At 39.6% G+C, this 23,726-nt stretch overlaps 2 protein-coding genes across 3 annotated transcripts; one reads left to right on the top strand and one right to left on the bottom strand.

Moving 5' to 3' along the window:
• bbs10 (Bardet-Biedl syndrome 10) lies at positions 1-5,735 on the top strand. The gene is made up of 4 exons (XM_041796599.1): positions 1-50; positions 3,509-3,728; positions 3,818-4,780; positions 4,864-5,735. The coding sequence occupies exons 2-4, from the start codon at positions 3,538-3,540 to the stop codon at positions 5,663-5,665; spliced, it is 1,956 nt and encodes a 651-aa protein (XP_041652533.1). The 5' UTR covers positions 1-50; positions 3,509-3,537; the 3' UTR covers positions 5,666-5,735.
• Positions 5,736-6,517: 782 nt separating this feature from the next.
• On the bottom strand, positions 6,518-20,514 carry cd9a (CD9 molecule a). Of its 2 annotated transcripts, none has more exons than XM_041796600.1 (8): positions 20,307-20,514; positions 16,287-16,389; positions 16,114-16,211; positions 15,641-15,715; positions 11,914-12,015; positions 8,471-8,560; positions 7,517-7,600; positions 6,518-7,413 (listed from the first exon to the last, which is right to left on the bottom strand). In XM_041796600.1, exons 1-8 carry the CDS (start codon positions 20,373-20,375, stop codon positions 7,348-7,350), a joined length of 687 nt encoding a protein of 228 aa, XP_041652534.1. In that variant the 5' UTR covers positions 20,376-20,514; the 3' UTR covers positions 6,518-7,347. The 2 variants fall into 2 exon arrangements, with proteins under 2 accessions (XP_041652534.1, XP_041652535.1); XM_041796601.1 differs by lacking the exon at positions 20,307-20,514 and adding an exon at positions 17,196-17,331.
• Positions 20,515-23,726: the final 3,212 nt, after the last annotated feature.

Raw genomic sequence — 23,726 nt, 5'->3', positions numbered from 1 at the left:
GAAGAAGTGTCGTCTCTAGGATACAGAGGAAGCGTCCCTGCTTTTCGGTGGTGAGTATTGATGTTTTAATTCATTCTCTGAGAATGATCCATTGTTGAAATTTTTTCAAAACTGTACCTTCGAGCCGACCGCGATGACCTTGACTAAACTAATCGTGTGGTATCAGAGGGGGAGTCCACCGAATGATTGTTAGGCTAACTGTCAAGCTAGCAGACGCTAACGCTATCTACGTAGCGTAGCTAGAGTGACAATAATAAACGGAGAGGCGAAAGTAAAAACCAAACCGTGGTTTTGCACTAGGTGTCATCTAGTGTAACAATCAAAACTGCTGAAGTAGCTGTAAAATGTGTTTTGTCCGTGGTTCATTGCTAGCACATTGCGAGTAGACTTCATAGAACATTGTATCTCCAAAAGCTTGTCCCGGTGTTATAGTTAAAAGGGTAACCATGTTAACTGGGGACTTTCAGACGACTGTGTCTGTTGTTACAGCAGGTGCTGTGAACGTGTCATAGTAAATTCCCCAACCTGTTTAGTTTTTATTGAAACGTTAAAAATTTTCACAAGATGTGCTTTATAATAAAATAAACAAACAATGTGGTTTAGGACATTGTACGGCTTTCCTTCGCATCAGACTGGAAGTCGCTATTAACATGGTAACTCTTTTAACCGTAACACCGAGACAGGAGGATTCTGTACCACCACTGTACTATGATATCTGTCAACTATGTAGGCTACTAGCAATGAACCAACGATGAAAGGCTTTTATAAATGCGTCTTAAATTTTAATTTCTGCAGTCTTTCAGCCATAATACGGATGTGTTTCACATATCGTTACATTCACTTGGCACAAGGCAAACCACTGAAGGTCTTATTATTAAACTGCAATTAGGGCCAATTTCAATACCTGACGCCCATATGAATTTAAATTAGTAATTATTAGCGATTGTTAAGTTCGCATACAACGATCTGGCATTGATTTCACGGATTAATGCTTGATAAAGCCTTCATAAATTAAAAAACCTTGATAAAATAAACACTGTGAAGTATTTGTTTGGGTAGTACTCTGTATCTACTCTGAAGATATTTTTTACAGTTTTTTTCATGATTGCTAAGACACACTTTTCAAACACCTCTCCTTTTCTGTAAACATTGAACATAAATCTCAGTTTTCAAGCTACTTCTATAAAATCTAAATCTGTGTTCAAAATCAAACAATCACATCAGAATAGTCTAAACAGTGCTCAGAATCAAACTCTGTTCTCACATCACCAACACAGCAGTCAGAGGTCAAACACTACCGGTACATCTAAAAAAATTAGAATATCATGAGAAAGTTCAATATTTTTTGTCACTCATTTCAGAAACTGAACCCATATATATCATATAGACTCATTATACATAGAGTGAAATATTTCAAGCCTTTGTTTCTGGAAAATTTGATGATTATGGCTTACAGGTAATGAAAACCCAAAAAGTCAGTGTCTCAGAAAATTAGAATATTGTGAGAAAGTTCAATATTGGAAAGACATGGTGTCACACCCTAATCAGCTAATGAACTCCAAACACCTGCAAACGTTTCTTGAGCCTTTAAATGGTCTCTCAGTCTGGGTCAGTAGGCTACACAATCATGGGGAGGACTGCAGACTTGACAGATGTCCAGAAGACAGTCATTGACACCCTCCACAAGGGGGATAAGCCACAAAAGGTCATTGCTAAAGAACCTGCTTGTTGACAGAGTGCTGTATCCAAGCATATTCATAGAAAGTTGAGTGGAAGGAAAAAGTGTGGTAGGAAAAGGTGCACCAGCATAAGGGATGACCGCAGCCTTGAGAGGATTGTCAAGCAAAATCCATTCAAGAATTTGGGGGAGCTTCACAAGGAGTGGACTGAGGCTGGAGTCAGTGCATCAAGAGCCACTACACACAGACCAATCCTGGACATGGTCTACAAATGCCGCATTCTTCAGACGCATCTAACCTGGGCTGTGGAGAAAAAGAACTGGACTGTTGCTCAGTGGTCCAAAGTCCTCTTTTCAGATGGAAATAAATTTTGCATGTCATTTGGAAATCAAGGTCCCAGAGTCTGGAGGAAGAGTGGAGAGGCACAGAATCCATGTTGCTTGAAGTCCAGTGTGAATTTTTCACAGTCAGTGATGATTTGGGCTGCCATGGCATCTGCTGGTGTTGGTCCACTGTGTTTTCTGAAGTCCACAGTCAACGCAGCCATCTAGCAGGACATTTTAGAGCACTTCATGCTTCCTTCTGCTGACAAGCTTTATGGAGATGCTGATTTCATTTTTCCAGCAGAACTTGGCACCTGCCCACACTGCCAAAGGTACCAAAGCTGCTTCAATGACCATGGTGTTACTGTGCTTGATTGGCCAGCAAACTGGCCTGACCTGAACCCTGTAAAGAATCTATGGGGTATTGTCAAGAGGAAGATGAGAGACACCAGACCCAACAATGCAGATGACCTGAAGGCCGCTATCAAAGCAACCTGGGCTTCCATCACACCTGAGCACCTGTACCTGTACACTGCAGCCATTAAGCACTATAGAGCAAAACAGAAAACACTGTAGTCAATGAGCGCTCTAGGGAAAAGCTAATTTTTGAGACAGTAAGAAAGCAAATAATTGTGTGATAGTCTTTGTTTTCTTCTTTGTTGTTTCCTAAAAAAAATACATACAACTCACTCTGAGTTCACATATTGCATGGCAGTGGGGGATTTCTCCCATAGTCATTCAATGAGACAGATCTTTATTCGCCACTGTTGCCTGAATTTCATCAGAAATTTATGGGGATTTTTGGATACGGATTTTTTGCTGATCACAGACATGCCAATATTTACAAAAACAGTGAGCTGATTCATTTATCTAAATGTAGTTCAGACCTAAAACTTAAGACCTTAAAACATAAAATTTAAAGTTTGAGGATGAACAAATTCTCAAATTTCAGTCCTTCAAATGGGCTTTAAAGTGTAAGGAATGATGATAAATATCATAAAAAAGTCAAATGAACAAAAAAGCAAATGTTGATATAATGCAACTCCACTTAACAAATCATATTCTTTACTATTTGATCACCACTTTTAGCTTTTCAAACCCACTGCAAGGAATTTTAAACAGTTTAGAAACTGTTAATTTAATATCAAAGTCTGTTACCGACCTATGAAAGTAAAGTCAACCACGAGTTTGAAGACATAGCTACAGTGTATTTTTATACTTAATGCTAACCATGCTTCATTTAAATTGTTTTGTGGCATCTTAAGTTTGTATTGAAATAACCAAAAAGCCCAAAGTGATCAGTAAAAACTAAAGATTTTACAAGGCAAGCAGGATTTTTATGCATAAAAAAGCATCAGTAGATATGCTTTTTTACATTGTGAGCTAAAATAACAATCTTACACAACCTGTGACTTTAAATAAAGGTGTCTTGTTAACAAACCATCATAGGTCTTCTTCTTGTTTGTAAAACTTGTCATTTAATTTTGATATTTTTCCTATTTACAGTTTTAACCTTAGCTCTCCAGTGTCTGGTGATGCCACCAGTGGAGCATCTTCACCTGAATCATGTTCTTCAGGCAGTTTCTGTATTGGAATCAGTTGTCCTCCGTAGTTTTGGCCCCAAAGGAGGGCAGGTGTTGTTCACCCGAGACACAGGACAAGCCATGTTGAGCCGAAGTGGGATAAAAATTGTCACTGCATTACGACTGGAAAATCCACTGGCCAGGTAAGTGCTCCAAGGTTTATGCTCTGTCAGTATGATGCTCTCTTTGGTATATTTCTGTTTTGATTGAGTCATGCTTTTTTTCTCTACAGGTTGATTGTTGAATCCGTCTTGAAGCATAGCACTGTGACAGGTGACGGATCTAAGACATTTATCCTTCTGCTAGCGTCATTACTAAGGATGATTCATGCGACAGCTTGCAAGGAGCCTAATACATCTCAAAGTTATGACTCTAGAGATGTAGCAGTGGCTTCTACTGCCAGACGCTGGGCTAAAAAACTGCTGGCCTTTGCACTGGAGGACCTTCACGACACAGTTGCCATGGGGGTAGTCCCATTTGGATGCTGTCTTTCGAGTGAGGAGTTCACTGCTAAAGCACACATTCCCAGTGTTCAGAAGCTGCTTGCGTCTTTCTTTCATTCACGTTTGGGTCAAACACACTGTGACTTTTTTAGCAACCTCACATGTGAACTGCTCAGTAACTGGAAATTAAAAAATGATCCCCCCTCTGTATCACTCCACCTCATAGATGACAACTTATCTGCTTTGCATACACCTGTAACAGGCTTTCCTATTAGTTGTTCACGTTTGATTGAGGGGCAGATCATTCACAGAGACTTTGTTACATCCTGTCCACAAAGTGAACAACAGCTGGTTAAAGCTGTTGTTTTATCTGGCTGTCTGCAGCCTAAACTGCTCAGTGCAGGAGAAGTGCTGGAGCTGAGATGTGGAGAACAAGGAATGGGTCAGAATTCAAGGATGGAGAGAAGTATTGTGCAGTTTAGTGCCTGGGCAGAAAGGTCACTAGAGTGTGCTATTGCAAACCTGAAGAGTTTGGGTGTCTCTGTGATCCTGTCTGCTGTGAAACAGTCTGCTGCTTCCCTGGCCTTAGCTGCACAGGCAGATATTAGCATTGTGGAATGTGTTGATGAAGATGAACTGTCTCTCTTTGCCCGTCTAAGTGGAACAGCACCTGTCACAGACTGCCGGATGATTGAACCAGACCACATTGCAACACTGACCTTTTGCAGGTCAATACTTCTCGGAGCTCATAGGTATGAAAATATAAAATATCTTCTATCTTTTGCATCCTGTTTGATTTGTGCAGGTTAAAATGTAATTATTTTTTCTTCTGCAGGTATGTCCATGTTGCTTTCCATGACTCAGACAAAAGGCTAAAGGTCAAACCTCACAGTTTGATTGTTTGTGGTGCAGGGGAAGGGCAAACTGACCAGTATGTTTCTGCATTTCATGACTCCATCCGCATGCTTCTTTCAACTTGGGAGCCCATGACTACTGCAGCAACTACATCATCAACGAAGACCACACATTCCAACAAAAGCAAATCTTCACTTTCAGATAATGACATCCCAAATTCCCCTTCCTTTCATCGTTATTTGTTGGAGCCAGGCTGCGTTGTACCTGCTGGTGGGACATTTGAATTCCTCTTACATAATGCCCTTTTACAACATAGCCGAAGGTGCTTCATCTCTGATGACACAGATATGGACATCCTTGTTGTTTCCAAGCTCTTAGCAAATGCAGTACTGTGTGTGCCCAGACAGATATACTCCCACAGCCCGCAATGTTTCCTTCAGACTCAAACCAGACTCCTTACTTCTGTTCAGAATCATTCCCAACCTTCAAGTTTTGTGGACAAACAAGAGCACAACACAATTCTTGAACAGTGTGGGAGAAAAAGTAAATGCTCTCTAGGTGAAGGTGCACAAAGCATGCATTGTCACTTGGAGACTGGCATGCAAGCAAAAGCTTTCACGCTTGACTCAGGCCTTGAATCCATCAGCTGTAAATACCAGCTGCTTCTTGCTGTGCTGCAGTGTCTTTTTAGCCTTCTCCAGGTGGACACCATGCTTTATACACGCACTGTCTTACAATCAGAGGAACTGGCAAACATTTCCAAGGATGAAGCTGAGGAATGAGATAAAACTGTAAACATAGTACCCCCCAGTTTTTACTTGTATCATTTTAGAGCCAGAGGAAAGTGTAGAGAACGTCTGCATTCCCTCGGCAGCATCAAGGCTAGGTTTAGTAATAATGAAAAAGAAAATATGCTACTTAGGACAGACTGTGCAGTTGTTATCAAATAATTTTGTGTTCTGGGGAAATACTTTGTGTGTTTAAGTGCTGATGTTGGCCTCATTGTGGATGTTTTTTCACATTGTTATCTCAGTTTTCCTGCCCTCTTCCTTTGGCCAGTGAACATTCTGTTATATAAACGGCAATCACACAAAGCAACAAGGAGACATTGGCTCACTTATGTGCACACTTCTTCTCATAATCAGTGTTATCTACAAAGTGGGGGTTGGGTGTTTGGGAGAGAAACGCCTTCCTGTCATCAACCAAATCAAAGTTAACTTCCTAAAACAGTTATGGGAGGGGCACTAACTTTATTCTCACCTCATTTTGAGGAAATCATGAGTCATTTGAATTTAACCACACTGACTACCACACATAATCAGTGTGTGTGGCTTGTTTTAAGGAAAGATTTTCCGTTAATTATTTTTGATGGGATGACTAAAAACAAAGACGGGTCTCGCCTTTGTTCTTGTCTTGTATCAAACTCTACATTAGTCACACTTGATAGCTACAACAATCAAAGAAGGGAGGTGGGGAATCATGTTTTTTTCCCCACTAATTTGACAGTTGTTGCTTATCAAGGCACCACAGGACAAAGTCAATCTGATAGTGCCTCAGTTTGATATTAAAAAAATTGCTATCAAGATAACTTACCCTATAAATAGACCCTTGGAGAATACATGATACCATCAAAGTCCACGCAGTATGTTAACTTTATTTGGTTGTCTCTGTAAAACATAGTGCATATGGTATAAATCAATCCAGTCTCTTTCAAATGATAATGACATTATAAAACACATCATCGAACCAATGTAGCAAACAACGAGCTAAGTGCCATTTTCTTTTTACATATAAAAAAACACATTAAAAAAAGTGACAGAATTAAAGGCGATTTTGTAAAGGGCATGTTAAGAGAATGAAATGAAAGAGAAAAAACAATTTACACAATGAGAAAACAAAATGCAACCCTAATACCAAGCTGAAAAAATAAATAGTTCACAGCCCAGCACTGAATTGGCTACTAGTCACTGCTGTTTGATTTCTGTGTCTTTAAGAAAAGAGTTGCGAATGAAGTTGCATTGGTTGTTGTACTGTGCTAAAGTGATTGTGTGTTTTGGATGGCCCTGGTCTGTGACTATTCCCGCCAAGAGGTGCAAAATGTGACCAGTACACAATAACACGATCTTTAGTCTATATAATTTGAAGTTCACAGGTACTATTTTCAATCAAATGACCACAAAATTACACATCTCCGTACTACATAGTCATTGAAGCACAGATGACACCCATGTTATAGTTGGGCCATATAACCACATTGCATGTACATAGTCCAGTAAGGTGGCTCTAAGTGTCAGCAGCACAGTTATTGATAATGTATAATGTAATAGTCAGAAATGTCTGCACCCAGCTTATCTCAGGTTTCCATTCTTGGGTAAGCAGTGTCTCTATTGGCAGTGGAGAGTCACGTGACTCTAGGAATGACATCATGCAACATTAAAAGGGCTAAAGAATGTGAGGGCAGATGTCACACCACCTCCCGAGACTTCCTGATGGCGCAGCACAGGAGCATGCTAAAGATCATCCCGAACACCTGTAACAATGAGATGCCTTTATTAATAATGTCTGTGATAGCAGCTGTCAGCACCGTACTGTGGACATTTGATAAGCTCAAGTGAAGCCAACCCCACACTTACCATAACAACACCAATAGTGACGCCCACTCCTCCGATGATGTGCAGCTTGGAGTCAAAGACCTCATCAATGGCATCGGGGCAGCTCTGCAACAGAAACGATTCCTATCAGCTCATCTTTATCTACACAGAAGAGGACACATGGTATGGCGCCTGGTTACAGACAGCCTAAGATGTGTGGGTTTCAGTAAACTGTTGTTGCCATAGTAACACTGCAAAGCCTGGAAAGTAACAACTAAAAGACCTTTGACATGTGTGACACCGTCGTTTAATATTTGACATACAGTAATTGTTTTGCCCGGGCAGAGCTGAATCATGGCTGAAATCTTTTGCATGTTTTGATTTGTCACATGACAGTTTTTCATTGCCTCCTCACCAAGTGCCTGACAGTGTTAGCATCTAATGCAAGGTGTAGTGGAAAATTTATTTTTATTCATGCTTATTTGTTATACACATGATGCTTTGCAGACACGAAACTTCTAGGGTGTGAGACATCAGACAAGAAAAAACAATGTTAAACGGTGTCTTGATTTATTTTTACAATCACAGAGGAAGTTATGAGACAGGGATGACCTTCTAGCAATATCTTACTTTTGCAGAAGTAGTGCAGAATGCAGAACTACTGTAAACTAAGGTCAACAACCATGCAGATGTCAGTCAACCTATGAAATACTGTGTTTGTACACTGCAGATATTTTTTTATCCAATGATCATTCTTTAATGAATTAAACAGCATTTATCTTTGTTCTGTAATCTATAAAAAGGGACTGCACCCCGCATCTGGCAGGACTCTCCCATCAGCTGTCTGTTCAGATTGTTGTTGTGAGACTCCTCTTCTTGCAAGAACAACTTTCTAATAAACTCATGATGAAGACACCTCTGACTTGAGCTCTCTTTGCTTGTATCCTAAATCTGAGAAAATTCCCACTACAATAGACACCCTGAGGACAGTTGTACCTTAGTAATGAGGTCTTCAAGCAGCTCTCGCTGGGGGCACGTTTCCTTGGCAGCGTCTTCTGGTTTATTTGATGGACCACAACAGTTCAGCTGTAAACACACAAAATGTCACTGTTAGATTTTGTAAGCCTTTCCCAAACTTCATTTTGCTACGGCCCATCTGAGACGTAAAAATTTTCTGGGGCGGGCGAATTACTCTTGTACAACCATACCATGAGACTCAAATATTAACCTTCTATTTATCATATTTTTGTTTCAGAAACTGCCACTGCCATTTATTTTGTTTTAATCAGATATCTGCAAAGCCATTTATTTTTTATATACATAACATAATAATAAATATCTCTATGCGTGTTCTTTGTGGCCCACCAAACTCCTTCGTGGTAGCATTAAAGTCTCCAAAGGCACTGATGAATTCTTTAAACTGAGAATCAAGAGGCATAGTAAAATGTAGGGTCACCAGTTAATCTAACACCAGTTCAATCATAACACTGATTCTATACATCAGACAAAATGAATGATACAAAGGTGACATGAGTTAAAACTTCTGGCTGTATTTTGTTACTTCTGAGCCTTAGAATAATAACATGTAAGCAAGTACTTGATGATTATTTAAAACGACGGTTCCTAATTTGGGGACTGGGACCCACTGTGGGATGCCTTCCAATTATATATTTTACTGCTTCATTCTTCCCCAAACCCGAACTCAAAGACAGAGTCACAATGGGAACTTGATTTAGGGGTCAAATTTATTTCTGCAGAGTGGGAAAACATTTGGCGTGACATTAAAACAACCTCAAAGTCAGTCCGAGGTAGAGTAATACAGCTGAAAATTCTTCATAGAGCTTATATTACTCCCTCTAGACTTAAAAGAATAGACCCAAGTGTTTCAAGTCTTTGTTGGCATAAATGTGGACAAGTGGGAAATTTGATGCATTTGTTATGGCTCTGCCCTGCAGTCAAGTTATTTTGGACAGAAGTCTGTAAGTTAATTTCAGTGATCATTAATGTAAATATTGCTCCATGTCCATCTGTGTGCCTGTTGGGTCATAGAGCTGTACAATTAAAAACAAGACAAGAAAGGAAGACAGTTGGTTTAGCCTTCTTGGCTGCAAAAAGAATGATTTTGTCAAACTGGAAAATTCATAAACCAAAATGCTTCTCTATAGAAACATGGATATTTGAGTTTTTTAATCTTCTAGGCATGGAGCGAATAACAGATACACTAAATGACACTAAGTTTAGCTCTGAAACCATTTGGAAGCAGGTGTGGGGGCACATATCATCATCGCAAATATTGATTTGATTTAATCTGATCTGATTGACTCTTAAATCTGGTTAATATGAGAAATGCTGTGCTTGTATTTGTCTTGTTTTTGAAAACGGATCTAACCCTGTATAGGACATTTTGAACCTTTTGACAATGAACTGAACATTTATTTAAGTATGAGCATGCACTGATCTCCCTTATATGTTGTGTTGTTGTGAATATGTTAGTGTTGTTTGTTTGTATATGTCAGGGCTTGTACCTGTGTGTATTGTCATAAATAAATATTAAAAATATAATTATAATACACACATTATAATAAAAAATTATATATTTTACCAGTTTTTTGTAGGAATGTATGTAAAATGAAAACTTTAAAATGAATCCATAGTCATTTGGTGAGATTTATGCTGATAATAAAGTAATGTTAAAAAAAAAACTGTAAGTCTGCACCTGACCATTCTTGAATGTGCACGGCTGTGTTCAACTATACCTCAACCACCTGTAGGGGCAGTGGGGGTCCCTGGTCCCCATCACCATTAATTTTGGGGTCGCAGACTGAAAAGTTTGGGAACCCTTGATTTAAAACATGATTTATTTTATTTAATTTTTCCCCTGGGATTTTTAGTTATTTTAATTAATCTCTCGTGACCCACCTACACTCCCTCAGAGGCCTGCACTTTAGAACGCACTGCTCTAGAAGAATTTAACTCTCTAAATTTACTCAAAGTCTAATCCCGTTTTCACATTACTGCTACTACTGAAACACTTATCCTCCCTCATTCTAGTCATCCAAGCTGGAGCTGTTGCATCCAAATTCACAGCTTAAGTGGCTTATTATACACATCTCCTATACCCCCCCGAAAATCCGGTCCAAACCCTGATTCCAAAAAAGTTGGGCAATTGATTTGTGCCAATAAAAAACAGAATGCAGTGATTTGCATATAATTTCCAACCTAAATTCAATTAAAAACATGGGGGCAAGATATTTAAGGTTCAAAATAATAAACTGTATAGTTCTTGAAAATATTAAATGGAAAACCCCTAATGTTTTTAAGTGTACTGTAGTAAACTTTTAATGCTGCCACAATTAGTGCAGGGATGTCCAAACTATGACCTGAGGGCCTAAAATGGCCCAAGGTCCATTTTTAATTGGCTCATAGCAAATTTGAAAACAAAATAGAATACAGCCCCAATTAGAATATCTATCTTGTGCTCGACTGTGCTTACAGTTTAAGCACTAGGTGGTGCTGATGTGTTGATTCTGTAAACAAACATTTTGATTGGAAGATTTTATTGACATGCTTTGAAAATATAAATGGTATCCATTTTGAGGACGGAAATAATATCTTGATTCACAATGCCCTGATTAATAAAAATAAACGGATTATCGGAACATAAATGTCTCAAGGTCTCATTTCAAAGCACACTGACCCAACCATCCTCCATTTGGAGTTTTCTCTTGTTTGTGTTTGAATGTGATGAGCCATCGGCCTTTCCTCTGTCTGCTACATGAGGTATCATTCTTATCCTGACTGGGGGCCAGTGGTAGCCAGGGCTGACAAGAGTCCCATTAAATTTTACTTGCCATTCAAAAAAGCTTAACAATGTTGTTTTTTCTTTCAGTTTTTTCAACCACTAATCATGTCTTAACCTACACTGGATTTTTTTTTTTTTTTTACTCGATGAAAAAATAGCCCAATCATCCTGATAGATATCCGTATGTGGCCCTCAGGGAATTAAGTATAGGCACACCTGATTTAGTGTCTTCAGCTCCAGACACTTACAGACAGTGGTAAGCATGCTCCTGCCCTAAGTTTTTAGGAAAGTGTTGCAGGCATCAAGCTATCAGAAGTGTACAGCTAACATTAGCTATTTTGTCACTGTGCTGTACTAAATTGAACATAGGTTAAAAAGGTTTTGTAAATTGCTTTTTTCTGTTTTTATTTATATTTTATATGGTGTCCCAGCCTTTTTGGAACTCTGGTTTGTATACAAGCTCTCTTCTTAATGTGCTGAACTCTTCCTTCAAAGTATAGGGCTAAATTTTTACATTTGTGCCCTTTCCAAACAACTAGAAACATTTGAAAAATCAATGCTGAATCTCTAACTGGAGCACACTGCATTTGTCTTTTTGATGAATACAATCAGTCAGTACTTGTCAGACATGGCTCACCCCTTTTTGAATCACAATCAGTGTCTCTCTGAGGCGCTGGTCTTGTGTTTCCAGGTAGTTTTTGTGGGTTTGCAGGTAAAATGTTGTGATGTCATTCACCACCTGCAAGACAGCAGCAAGCCGAGAAGAATGTTTAAACATGGGACAAAAGATAGATTTCATAATACTGCCTTTCTAACTACAACATTAATTCAAGATCAGATCAATTAGATCCCCCTGCTGAGAAAATGTGTCACGTTTAACAGCAACAAAGAAATAAACAGAAAGATGTGGTACACACTACAGTTGAAAGGGAATCCTACACACAGTGCATTTGGAGAGTATTCAAACCCACTTCACTTTTCTCTTCTGTTAATGTTGCAGCCTTATGCTACACTTGTTCATTTTCTCTCTTAATCTACCCACAGATTATGAGAAAATGTTCACATTTATTTTAAAGGAAAAACTGAAATATCACAATGACATAAGTACTCAGACCCTTTGCAAAAACACTTGAAATGGAGATCAGGGGCCTCCAATTTCTCTTGATCATTGCTGAGATGTTTCTACACCTTGATTGGAGCCCACCTGTGGTAAATTAAAATGATCAGACATGATTTTAAAAGGCACACACCTCTTACAGCTGACCTTGCAAATCAGTGCAAAAAGCAAGCCACAAAGTCGAAGGAACTGCCTGCAGAGCTCAGAGACAGGATTGTTTCAAGGCTAAAAGGGAAGGGGCTAAAAAAAATTCTGCTGCACTGAAGCTTCCAAAGAGCAAAGTGGCCTCTAATATTCTCAAATAGAATAAGTCTGGCATCACCAAGAACCCAATGAGATCCTGTGTGGAGATGGGTCAAAGTTGCAGAAGGACAACCATCACTAGCCCTCCACCAGACAGGCTTTATGGCAGAGTGGCTAGATGGCAGCCCCCACTGCAAAATGCATGAAAGCCTGCTTGGAGTTTGCATTTAAAAAGCATGGAAGGACTCTCAGTCTAAGTGAGAAACAAGATTCTCTGGTTTGATGAAGCCAAGACTGAACTGTTTGGCTTCAATTCTAAACATTATGTCTGGAGAAAATTGGGTACCACTCATCACCTGCCCGATACCATCCCAACAGTAAAGCATGGTGGTGGCAGCATCATGCTGTGGGGATGTCTTTCAGCAGCAGGAACTGGGAGGCTGGTTACGGTTGAGAGAAAAGTGAAGTACAGTGATACCTTCAATGAAAACTTGTTTTGCAGTGCTCAGCACCTCAGACTGGACCGAAGGTTCACCTTCCAACATGACAATGACCCTAAGAACACAGCAAGACAGGAGCGTAGTGGCTTCGGGACAACTCTGTCAATGTCCTAGAGTGGCCCAGCCACAGCCATGACCTGAACTCAATCCAACATCTCTGGAGAGACCTGAAAATGGCAGTCCACCAACGGTCCCCATCCAACCTGACTGAGTCTGAGAAGATTTGTAAAGAAGAATGGCAGATAATCCCCAATCCAGGTATGCAGAGCTTGCAAAATGTCTGAAAATTCTGTTTCCTCTTTGTCATTTTAGGGTAATGAGATTAATGAGAGAAAAGGTAACTTAAAAAGATGTATCACCAAGGGGGTCTGAATATTTTCTGAATGAACTGTATAAAGAAATATACAGGTACATCTAAAAAATTAGAATATCATGTAAAAGTTTTATATTTTTTGTCACTCATTTCAGAAAGTGAACCCATATATATCATATAGACTCATTACACATAGAGTGAAATATTTCAAGCCTTTGTTTCTGGAAAATTTAATGATTATGGCTTACAGATAATGAAAACCCAAAAAATCAGTGTCTCAGAATTAGAATATTGTGAGAAAGTTCAATATTGGAAAGTCATGGTGTCACACCCTAATCAGCTAATTAACTCCAAACACCTGCAAACGTTTCCTGAGCCTTTAAATGGTCTCTCAGTCTGGGTCAGTAGGCTACACAATCATGGGGAGGACTGCAGACTTGACAGATGTCCAGAAGACAGTCATTGACACCCTCCACAAGGAGGGTAAGCCAAAAAAGGTCACTGCTAAAGAAGCTGGTTGTTCACCGAGTGCTGTATCCAAGCATATCCATAGAAAGTTGAGTGGAAGGAAAAAGTGTGGTATGAAAAGGTGCACGAGCATAAGGGATAACCGCAGCCTTGAGAGGATTGTCAAGCAAAATCCATTCAAGAATTTGGGAGAGCTTCACAAGAAAAGGACTGAGGCTGGAGTCAGCGCATTAAGAGCCACTACACACAGACGAATCCTTAACATGGTCTACAAATGTTGCATTCCTTGTGTCAAGCCACTCCTGAAGCAGAGACGTCAGACACATCTAACCTGAGCTGTGGAGAAAAAGAACTGGACTGCTGCTCAGTGGTCCAAAGTCCTCTTTTCAGATGGAAATAAATTTTGCATGTCATTTGGAAATCAAGGTCCCAGAGTCTGGAGGAAGAGTGGAGAGGCACAGAATCCACGTTGCTTGAAGTCCAGTGTGAAGTTTCCACAGTGATGATTTGGGCTGCCATGGCATCTGCTGGTGTTGGTCCACTGTGTTTTATGAAGTCCACAGTCAACGCAGCCATCTACCAGGACATTTTAGAGCACTTCATGCTTTCTTCTGCTGACAAGCTTTATGGAAATGCTGATTTCATTTTCCAGCAGGACTTGGCACCTGCCCACACTGCCAAAGGTACCAAAAGCTGGTTCAATGACTATGGTGTTACGGTGCTTTATTGGCCAGCAAACTGGCCTGACTGGGGTATTGTCAAGAGGAAGAATAGAGACACCAGACCCAACAATGCAGATGACCTGAAGGCCGCTATCAAAGCAACCTGGGCTTCCATTACACCTGAGCAGTGCCACAGGCTGATCGCCTCCATGGCATGCTGCACTGATGCAGTAATTCATGCAAAAGGAGGCCCAACTGAGTATTGAGTGCGTAGAAATGAACATACTTTTCAGAAGCTTGACATTTCTGTTGAAAAAATTATTTTATTTTATTGATCTTATGTAATATTCTTATTTTCTGAGACACTGAACTTTGGGTTTTCATTATCTCTAAGCCATAATCATCAACATTTCAAGAAATAAAGGCTTGAAAAATGTCACTCTATGTGTAATGAAGCTATATACAGTAATGTATGGGTTTCACTTTCTGAAATAAGTGACAAACAATACTGAACTTTTTAATAATATTCAAATTTTTTAAATGTACCTGTATACCTTATTGGATCAAGATTTGTGTCATATATGTCCGTTGCACAAAGACACACTAGATTTCTACTGTTTAAGAAACTTGAAGGAGCAGATACATATGTAGGCTGCTATTGTGCAAGGCAGTCTGGGTAGTGATGTCAAGACATGTATGGCAATAAGGAAGGAAGTTCTTCCTTATTGTCTTCATTTAAACTGTACTTGAGATGAATTTTAATAAAAGCTTTAAATATGACACTCCATAAGAAGAACAATACAACCAGTTGGCATCATAACCCAGGATGAATGTGCAAAAATTGCTACCCAAATGTTAATTTATGTTTAAAATGCTCTGAAAATGTAGAAATCTAGTGTGAATCTTTGTACAACATGTATGTATAAAAGACATTAGTCTTTCCAAAAAGGCCATTTTTCCTAATGTTGTTTTTTTTTAAATTATGCAATAATATTGTATGACCTATGAATTGTTATGTGAATACAATCATGCATGCAGCAGACTTTACACTTGCACATTACCTGGCTTTGGTTGGAGAATCCCCAGATACCAGCTGCCACCTCAATAGCAAATATGATGAGCAGGAAGAAGAAAAACTGCACAAAGGAGAGGAGAAAATTAATCTCACTTTGCTGTGTGAATGTGCGTGCATGTGTGGTGTGCATGTGTGGACAAGTAAGGTCGTTTGAGTGTAGTTGAACCCAATTTACATAGGCTCCTCCTCCATAGAGATTTAGTGCAAGAAGATTAGGGCCACAGAGGGAGGGAGGGAGGGAGGAGACAAGTACAGGGAAATCAAGAGACTGGCCTTGACACTGCTCAGTAAACAACGTACAAGGCAGACGTCTCGTATTTCTTTATGGGCCAAGACTCACACCTGCTAATGTGTGATAACAACCGTGGGCGCTTGTGAAATCACTGCCTTGAACACTATATTTTTAGTGAAATAAGTGAATACAAGAAAAAAAGGCAATGAAAAAGGTTTATTACTGACCAGTCCCAGCATACAGGGGGATTCCTGAATGGCCCCACAACATCCAAGGAAACCCACCACCATCATCAGAGCTCCTGCTCCTATCAGGATATACACACCTACACACACAGTATGTTAGAAATACAATCATATTTTGGTGTTTTTGCAAAGCAAGTAAGCTGAGGGCCTCTTACCTGTGTAAAACACATAGGGAGAGTCAGGTCCTTCAAACAAGCCTTTGGTTTTAGGGTCAAATCTCAGCCACAGGCCTATAGCAAAGACAGCGGTACCTGCAAGCTGAAGCACATGAACGTAGCTTTAAATACTCTGAATTTCAGTCTCATATGGGAAAAATGTCAGTGTTCAAATTGATTTGTTTTCACTACACCATCCTCTTTTTCATCCTACAATGAAGCATTCTTTTCTCACTTCTTCGAGTATATATTTCACATCTGCAGTGTAAGGCTAATGTCTTCGGGTCTCATTGCATCCTTACCATCAGGATCTTGTCTCCATTTAGGTAAACTTGATTTCATTTCATGAATGTCCCTGTCAGCTGTCTTCTTCTATACCTTATTAGTAATTCTTGGTGTTAAACTGGATAGTAATGTCACAAGAAACAGCATTTGTTTCAATTTTACCAGTGTTGCGTCATAGATGTGCTCAACATTCACACAGTGTAGTATGAGAAATCATTAACTTTGGGATCTAGGTGTAATATTATTGCATTGATGTTTTTATATTCTGTAAAACTGGCCTCTTCTAAGTAAACACTTGTTACACAGCATTTTACCTAAAGAATATAGTGTGCTCTTCACATGATTGATACCCCTAAAAGCCTTGTCAGCATGTCAGTGAATATTTAACTATAAGAGGCTAAAAGACAGCTCAGTTTTATTCAGAGTCTGTGTGTTTCTATGCATTGCACTGCACTTTTGACATTATTTGACTAACAAATAATCTGGCATGTAACATTTCATACACAAAACAGCAGATTAGCACACAAAAATGCAAACATTTTCAACACAAAGTGTCTCTTCTCTTTCTCTGCCCCTCTCTCACAAACACACACAGTACGATACAGGAAATGCTGGTACACCTACCCAGAAGAAAAAGTTGAAGATAAACATGAGATATTTCACACACTTGATCCCCCCTACTACCGCCATTCTGATTCAGACGACACAGTGCAAGTGTTTAACTTCTTCCCACAAGGAAGAGAAGCACAATGGTGTCAGAGAGAAAATGAAGGGAAGAGGGAAAGCGTTCACAGCTCCACGCCTCTTATTCAGTCATCTGATTATACCGGTTAGGGAGTGGCAAGGGAGCAGTGTCACCCATAAAACTGACCTTTATTGTGTGTATGTGATATGAATTCTTGTTCCTTCCTCTGTTCAGCGCAATGTTTCTACATGTACAGTTTGTCTTTAACAGCTTGTGTGGGTAGATAGTTTTGCGAGATGAAATAGCTGTAGAGAGGGGTCTGTTGAGGCATGTTGACATAAAACCTTCAGTGAAATACCTGTCCAGGTGTTTGAATTGTGTGATAGTGGTGTGTCATTAAAAAACGAGCTGGCTCAGAGAACTGGCTCTTTTGTGTGATTACAGGAGCCCGATCCCATATGAGAGCCGGTTTCCTTTGCCCTTTTTTTGATGTAGAGGAATGACTGTTTCATATACATTCATCCTTCACAGTATGTGGAAGTAAAGAAAGGGTCGTTGGCATTTCCCAAATAATAATTAACTAAAACATCCATAGTGGTCTGCACAAAGCAGCAACTACAGTTGATAAAGCAAGGGGCTACAATGGTTTCTTCTTCTTCTTTCTTCTTCCTGGTGGAGTTTCAATCCAACTGCATGCATACCACCAGTATACCAGACTTGTGCATGCCTTGGACATTTTGTATAACACATGCATACATAACAGCCATAGGCTAAAACATTGCTTGATTAAAAACAGCCAAAATGGTCCCATTTTGGAGCCAAAAGAACCAGCTCTTTTTCTGAGCTAAGACAAATGATTCAGTTCTCTAAAAAGAACTGTACCTCCTATGACTCCTATGTGACAAAGAGAACCTCTTATTTTACCTATTAGAAGCTGTTTTTATCCAAGCAAGGTTTGTGAACCCTGCGTTTGCTTCATACAAAAGTGGACAGTGTTCTGTGTGCAGAATGAGCTGTGATCAGACATTTATGTCATGTGAATCATCCCCACATGATCCCGTGTCTTATCTTTACTTCCTGTTTCAACCCAATCAAATGAAGAACATCTGAAGTAGAGGTTAGAGCAGAGTGTGACTCTACTGAGTTTAAATGTTGGACCTTACACACAAAAGTGACACACAGAAAAAGTGTGGGTTGACTCATTGTCAGGGTGACAAACCAACTGTCACTTTGACTATGCAGATTTGCTAACAATTGGGAATTCAATTTTTTACTTGCTGTTTTAACCTTATCTCTCTATCTCTTTCTCACACTCATGCAAGGAAGATTTCACCATCACTTAAATTGCATTAAACCTCCCAATATAGTGACATGATGCTTCAGACTGGAGGTATGATGTGTATCTTGAATGAAAAAAAGGAGCAAAGATTGAATAACATAACATCAAACAGAGTTTGATTTTCCAAAAAAGTTGGGCCGAGTTTCTCAAAACTTATTTTCTTTAAACCTACTTTTTACAAGGTGCAAGCTACCACCAACAATTTTGTTTCCCATCATGGGTCATATTGGCTCTGGACTCTGTCTGGTCCTGACCTGGTGCTTTCTGTTTTAAAAGCCTGGAAGAAGCCACCTCACCTCATAAACTACGATTTATTCATATATTCCATGTGCCTTTGGTGGCTTTCCTGTCCGGAACAATGTTTTCTTTTTTGTTAACCAAGCACCAATAACTTTGATTTTAGCTGTTTTGCCATCCAGTCCTTTTTTCTGTTTATTGTGGTGAAGAGGCAGAGCGTTATAAATGTTGATAATAATTGCAGCACACAGGTCCATTTAGAGCTTAAAAGGACCTGCTTTCCTCCCCATTCATTCCTAATGGCTGCCCCCCACTTCCTGACTGCCAATGGACATTTGTGCATCATCAAAATCACGTGACCACAAAAAAAAAAAACCCCTAAGTCTTAGACCTACTGAATCAATGAAGTGGTAGATAACTTTTTGATAAAATGGCATGTAATAGAATATGATCTGTGTCAGAAGAGCAGATATTGCACCAGTGAGTAGCATATAAATTAGTTTTTATAGGTTGCACCTGGCCTAGAGATGTGTTAGAATATTTAGATGTGGTGGGTTTGAGTGGTGATGCTCTAGATGAGTAGATACTGTTGGGTTTTTGGGTATGTCATAGTTCTCTGGCTTGGTCACCCTAAAAGAGATACTTCAAAGTATTTTGTTTATTCACTAAGATTGCTTTTAGCCAAAGGGGGATGGGCCTTACTGGATTTGGCCTGGGAAGTCTATATTACTACATCCGCCCCTGCAAACACACACACAACCCCCCACACACACATACAAAGTGGGAAACCCCAGTCTGCCATGTAATGACTGGCTGCTCTAACTATAGCTGCACAAATTATAAACGCTCATAAAAGGGCAAACACCCATTTAAAACCATACTTTCTCACACACAAACACATCACAAACAAACGGAGCCGACACGACACACCCTGCAGGCTAAGTATAGGACACACATAGCCTATCCTGGGATATCCAGGATATAATCATACACACAAGCTGGCTAACTGACATGCGCAACTTCTCACATCACGCAACGTAACAGAAGTCTCGGTTACTAATAGCCTATAATACTCCCCTCCACAATCAAACGCCTCTCTCCTTCTCATTCTAATTATTAAAATGCCATGCGCGCAAACTCCAGAGAGAAGTCTGCGAGGAGGAACTGGGTCACTTGGCCACTGGGGATTATTGTTCCAGTCTGCTCGGTCTTCACACGCATTGGGACAAACTGTGTTTATGGTGGCCATTGCCAGAAATAATTTCGAGGAGCACCTTTTAAACATTCCGTGTTAAGTGGCCGAAGCTGCCTGTGAGCACTCGGCAAGATTCTGGGACCCTGAATCATTTTTCATCATAGCCTAGTAACCTGCTCACGCATGAATGCGCATGCACGCGAATCTCACACACGTCCATGCACACAACAGACAGGATGTTCATGTTGAAATGAGAACATTTCTTCGATTCAAACTCACCCAAAAGACTAGATTGAACGTGAACATCAGGTATTTGATGCACGTCTCTCCTCCGGAAAGCGCAGCCATGGCGGTAGTTGGTCTGTGGATCACTCTTCTTCTGTGTGACTTATTTAAACCGACGGTAGATGAGAGGAGAAGACCTTCTAAATAACAGTCAGTATGTAGAATGAGGTTATTTGCCGACGCGCTGGCTCTGATACGCGCGTCGTGCTGTGCGCGCCTGTAGTGGTCCGCCCCCTCACATAACATAACTGACTGGGAAGGCAAAGCCTCCTGTGGCTTTTTTGGTCTTAGCCTACATTTAAAAACGAAATGCTTTTATATTCGTTACCTCTTTTTGCTTCACTCCAAACGCTTTTAAATCAGTAGCCTACTGTTCCCGATAACAGGAAACATTCTTACAGGACTTTCAGTGATATATGATTTTATTTCTCTTATACCAGCTGCAGGATTCGCATTTTTTCTATTGAAAAATCAGTATTGCCTTCAGACTAAGATGACATATTACTCTAAAACAGTGACTTATTTCTCAAAGCGAAGGGAAACTTGGAACATGCAGTGTGTAGCTATGTGTTTGCCTCACACAAACGGAGAGCGGTGCTTTGACCGGTAGCTTGCTTTAGGGCTTTTTGCTCGCAAGTTCCTGCAGCACCCTGGGCAGAAAGATGACGTAATTCCTCAGAATAAGAAAGGCGCGTTCGTGAATCGAATATACTGTACATGAATGAACACGGTGCACGAGCATGTCCCAGGCTGACGAGCAGCACACACGAGCAAACATAAAGTGACCCATCTCCTGCTGTTCAAAATACCAAAATAACTGTTAGTAGGGGAGACTGGGGACAGTTGCAACACTTTTTACATTACTCTCAGTTACTCAGAGACTATTTGAACTAGACACACCAAATCTTTACATATTAAACTTACATTTGTCTGCTAATTACCCATACCATTCAAAGATGGCTACATGTGACATATCAATCACAATATTTATTTGAATAGAGGAATTCAGTTGTTGCAACTGACCCCAAACCTGGGGACAGTTGCAACATATCAAAATAACATTAAATTTCACTAGTTAACTTCTGCTTTTTGTCTCAATAAGCACAGTATTTCTACAATATTACAGTATAATATATTTGATAAGTTTTGTTTTGTGTAAAACATAGCCCTATCTTGAGTCAATGTGCAGACGTTACCAAAGCTATAAAACTCAATATTTAAGTGTGGGACAAAAAGAATGGAATAGTTTGCAACACAAAAAACATTTATCAAACATGTTTTTAGTGAACGAAATTAAAATTGTTTTAAAACACTAAATAACAACAAATAAATTGACTTTTCTCCTGTTTTCACAGGAAAATTTATGCGTCTAGTTTGTCCCATAGCACAACAGATACAACAATAATTGCTCATTTTTGCTCAACAAGTTATCTGGGGAATTATTTTGTTTAGCATTAGTATTAGCTTCTCTTTGTTTTGTAATATGATTGCCTGTTCTGTTTACCATGAGCAATGAAATATATTAATTGTACCTATTTTGAACTAAAAATCTTCAAAAATACAGTTGGATGGTCCGTTTTGATATGAAAAGCCTAATTAGCATGGGGACAGTTGCAACAGTTGCAACCGCCCCCATGGTATCAGTCATGGCAAAACATCATGTGCTAGCTAGCCACACTGACATTGACACATGATAATCATGTCACTGAATAGTCACCAAAACAATGACTCAAACTAGGTAAGTTTGGATTAATTCATACCAAAGATCAGGACAGTATGACAAAAATACAGCTCATGAAAAAAGCTACTTTCATACCCCTAAAACAACTTTGTCTTGATACAAGCAGGACCAGATGCTCAATATGGCCTCTCTCTTCTTGGTGGGCAGAGGGTCTAACTGAGCATGTGCAGTGTGAGTGTCATCACTCTAGCATGTTTCTGATTGGAGAAATAAGGCTTGTTGTAACCATCCCTTGTTGCAACTGTCCCCAGTCTCCCCTAGTCTGTTGTTTTCTCTTTTGTAAGCCTGAGTTGTACTTTAACATAGTAGCCACAAGTCTTGTGTTTCATAGCGAGCATAAAGGGTTAACATTTTGTAATTAAAGGAAGGGTAAACCATTTTTTTTATGATTTGTGGACAAGTAATGCTTTGTTAAAGCATCCCTGTAAAGTGATTTAAAAAATCTTTATTTTAGGTTTGTTGGATGACAGACTGAGTTATGAACCACTGAGTCAAATTTCAGTCATTAGTTAATAAAATTAAGCTTCAAAATCATGACAATGAGGCAGAAAAATCTTCTCTAGTACAGCTGGGTGGCTCTGTGCCAGAGCAGAGACAGAAGTTGAGGATTTATTTACTGTTTTCTGGCACAAGTCTCTCTGTTATGATACTTTTAATGACCTGTAGGCTGATAGATTTGGGAAATTGACCTCAGAATGAATAAAAACACAGCATGCAACTGGCTGCTAACTTTCAATGAGAGCAGTGACATGGGCTAACAACAGACTGTATTGAGATAAAGTGCTGTGGTTTTATATTGTTGTAGCGTAAGGGGGGTGGGGTCATTCCCAGTCAAGACTGGTGATATCTTGGGCTCCTATATTTGCCCTGCTCAATTAATACCAAGCCAGATAAGAGGAGAACATGGTCTAAATAAATATTTAGTCATATCTAGGTCTCAGTGTTTTCACATGCTAACACCAACCTTACTCCAACATCTCTAGTGTGTTAAAACATAGAGTCTGAATTTCATTATAAATGGACATAAACTGTTAGACAGTTTTCATCACTTTTGTAGATAGGTTTAATTTGGGCAGGGCAAATCTAGTGCCCCATGATGGCTCGGGCCCTGAGTGAATTACCCCACCCCCTTAATGCTACAAAAAATAAAATCACAATTAGTTTATCTAAATACAGTCTGTTGTTAGCTGCCCTCATTAAAAAATTAACAGCCAGCTAAACGCTGTGGTTCTGTTCATCATGAGGTAAATTTACCAGATCTTCCAGCTACAGTGGTTTATGGGCCATTAAAGCATCATAAATGGATGATTTGTGAGAGAAAACAATAGTATTAATTCCTGACTTCTGTCTGTTATGGCACAGAGCCAGGCAGTTGCACTCTGGCCATAATTCACCAAAATGTCAGACTAAGCTGGAGTGCTTGTCTTTTTCCAGTGTTGGGCAAGCTAACAGCATGAGTCTTGTTTTTTAATTGCTACACCTTGTATTTGACGCATTCCTATAATGTTGCTAAATCAATGCCCCTTGGAGCATGAGGCCAAATGGTCAAACCACTTGTGCAAACGAGTACGTAAAATATTCTGACCACTGATTCTACTGATACCATCAGTGATCAGCCATGTTAACATATTGCTAAAGAGCTAATAGTTCAATATTTTCAAGAAGTTTGATGT

Source organism: Cheilinus undulatus, linkage group 9, assembly GCF_018320785.1.
Source record: "Cheilinus undulatus linkage group 9, ASM1832078v1, whole genome shotgun sequence".
NCBI lineage: Eukaryota > Metazoa > Chordata > Actinopteri > Labriformes > Labridae > Cheilinus > Cheilinus undulatus.
Note: the sequence above shows the minus strand (reverse complement) of the source record. Positions and strands in the feature narration are given on the sequence as shown.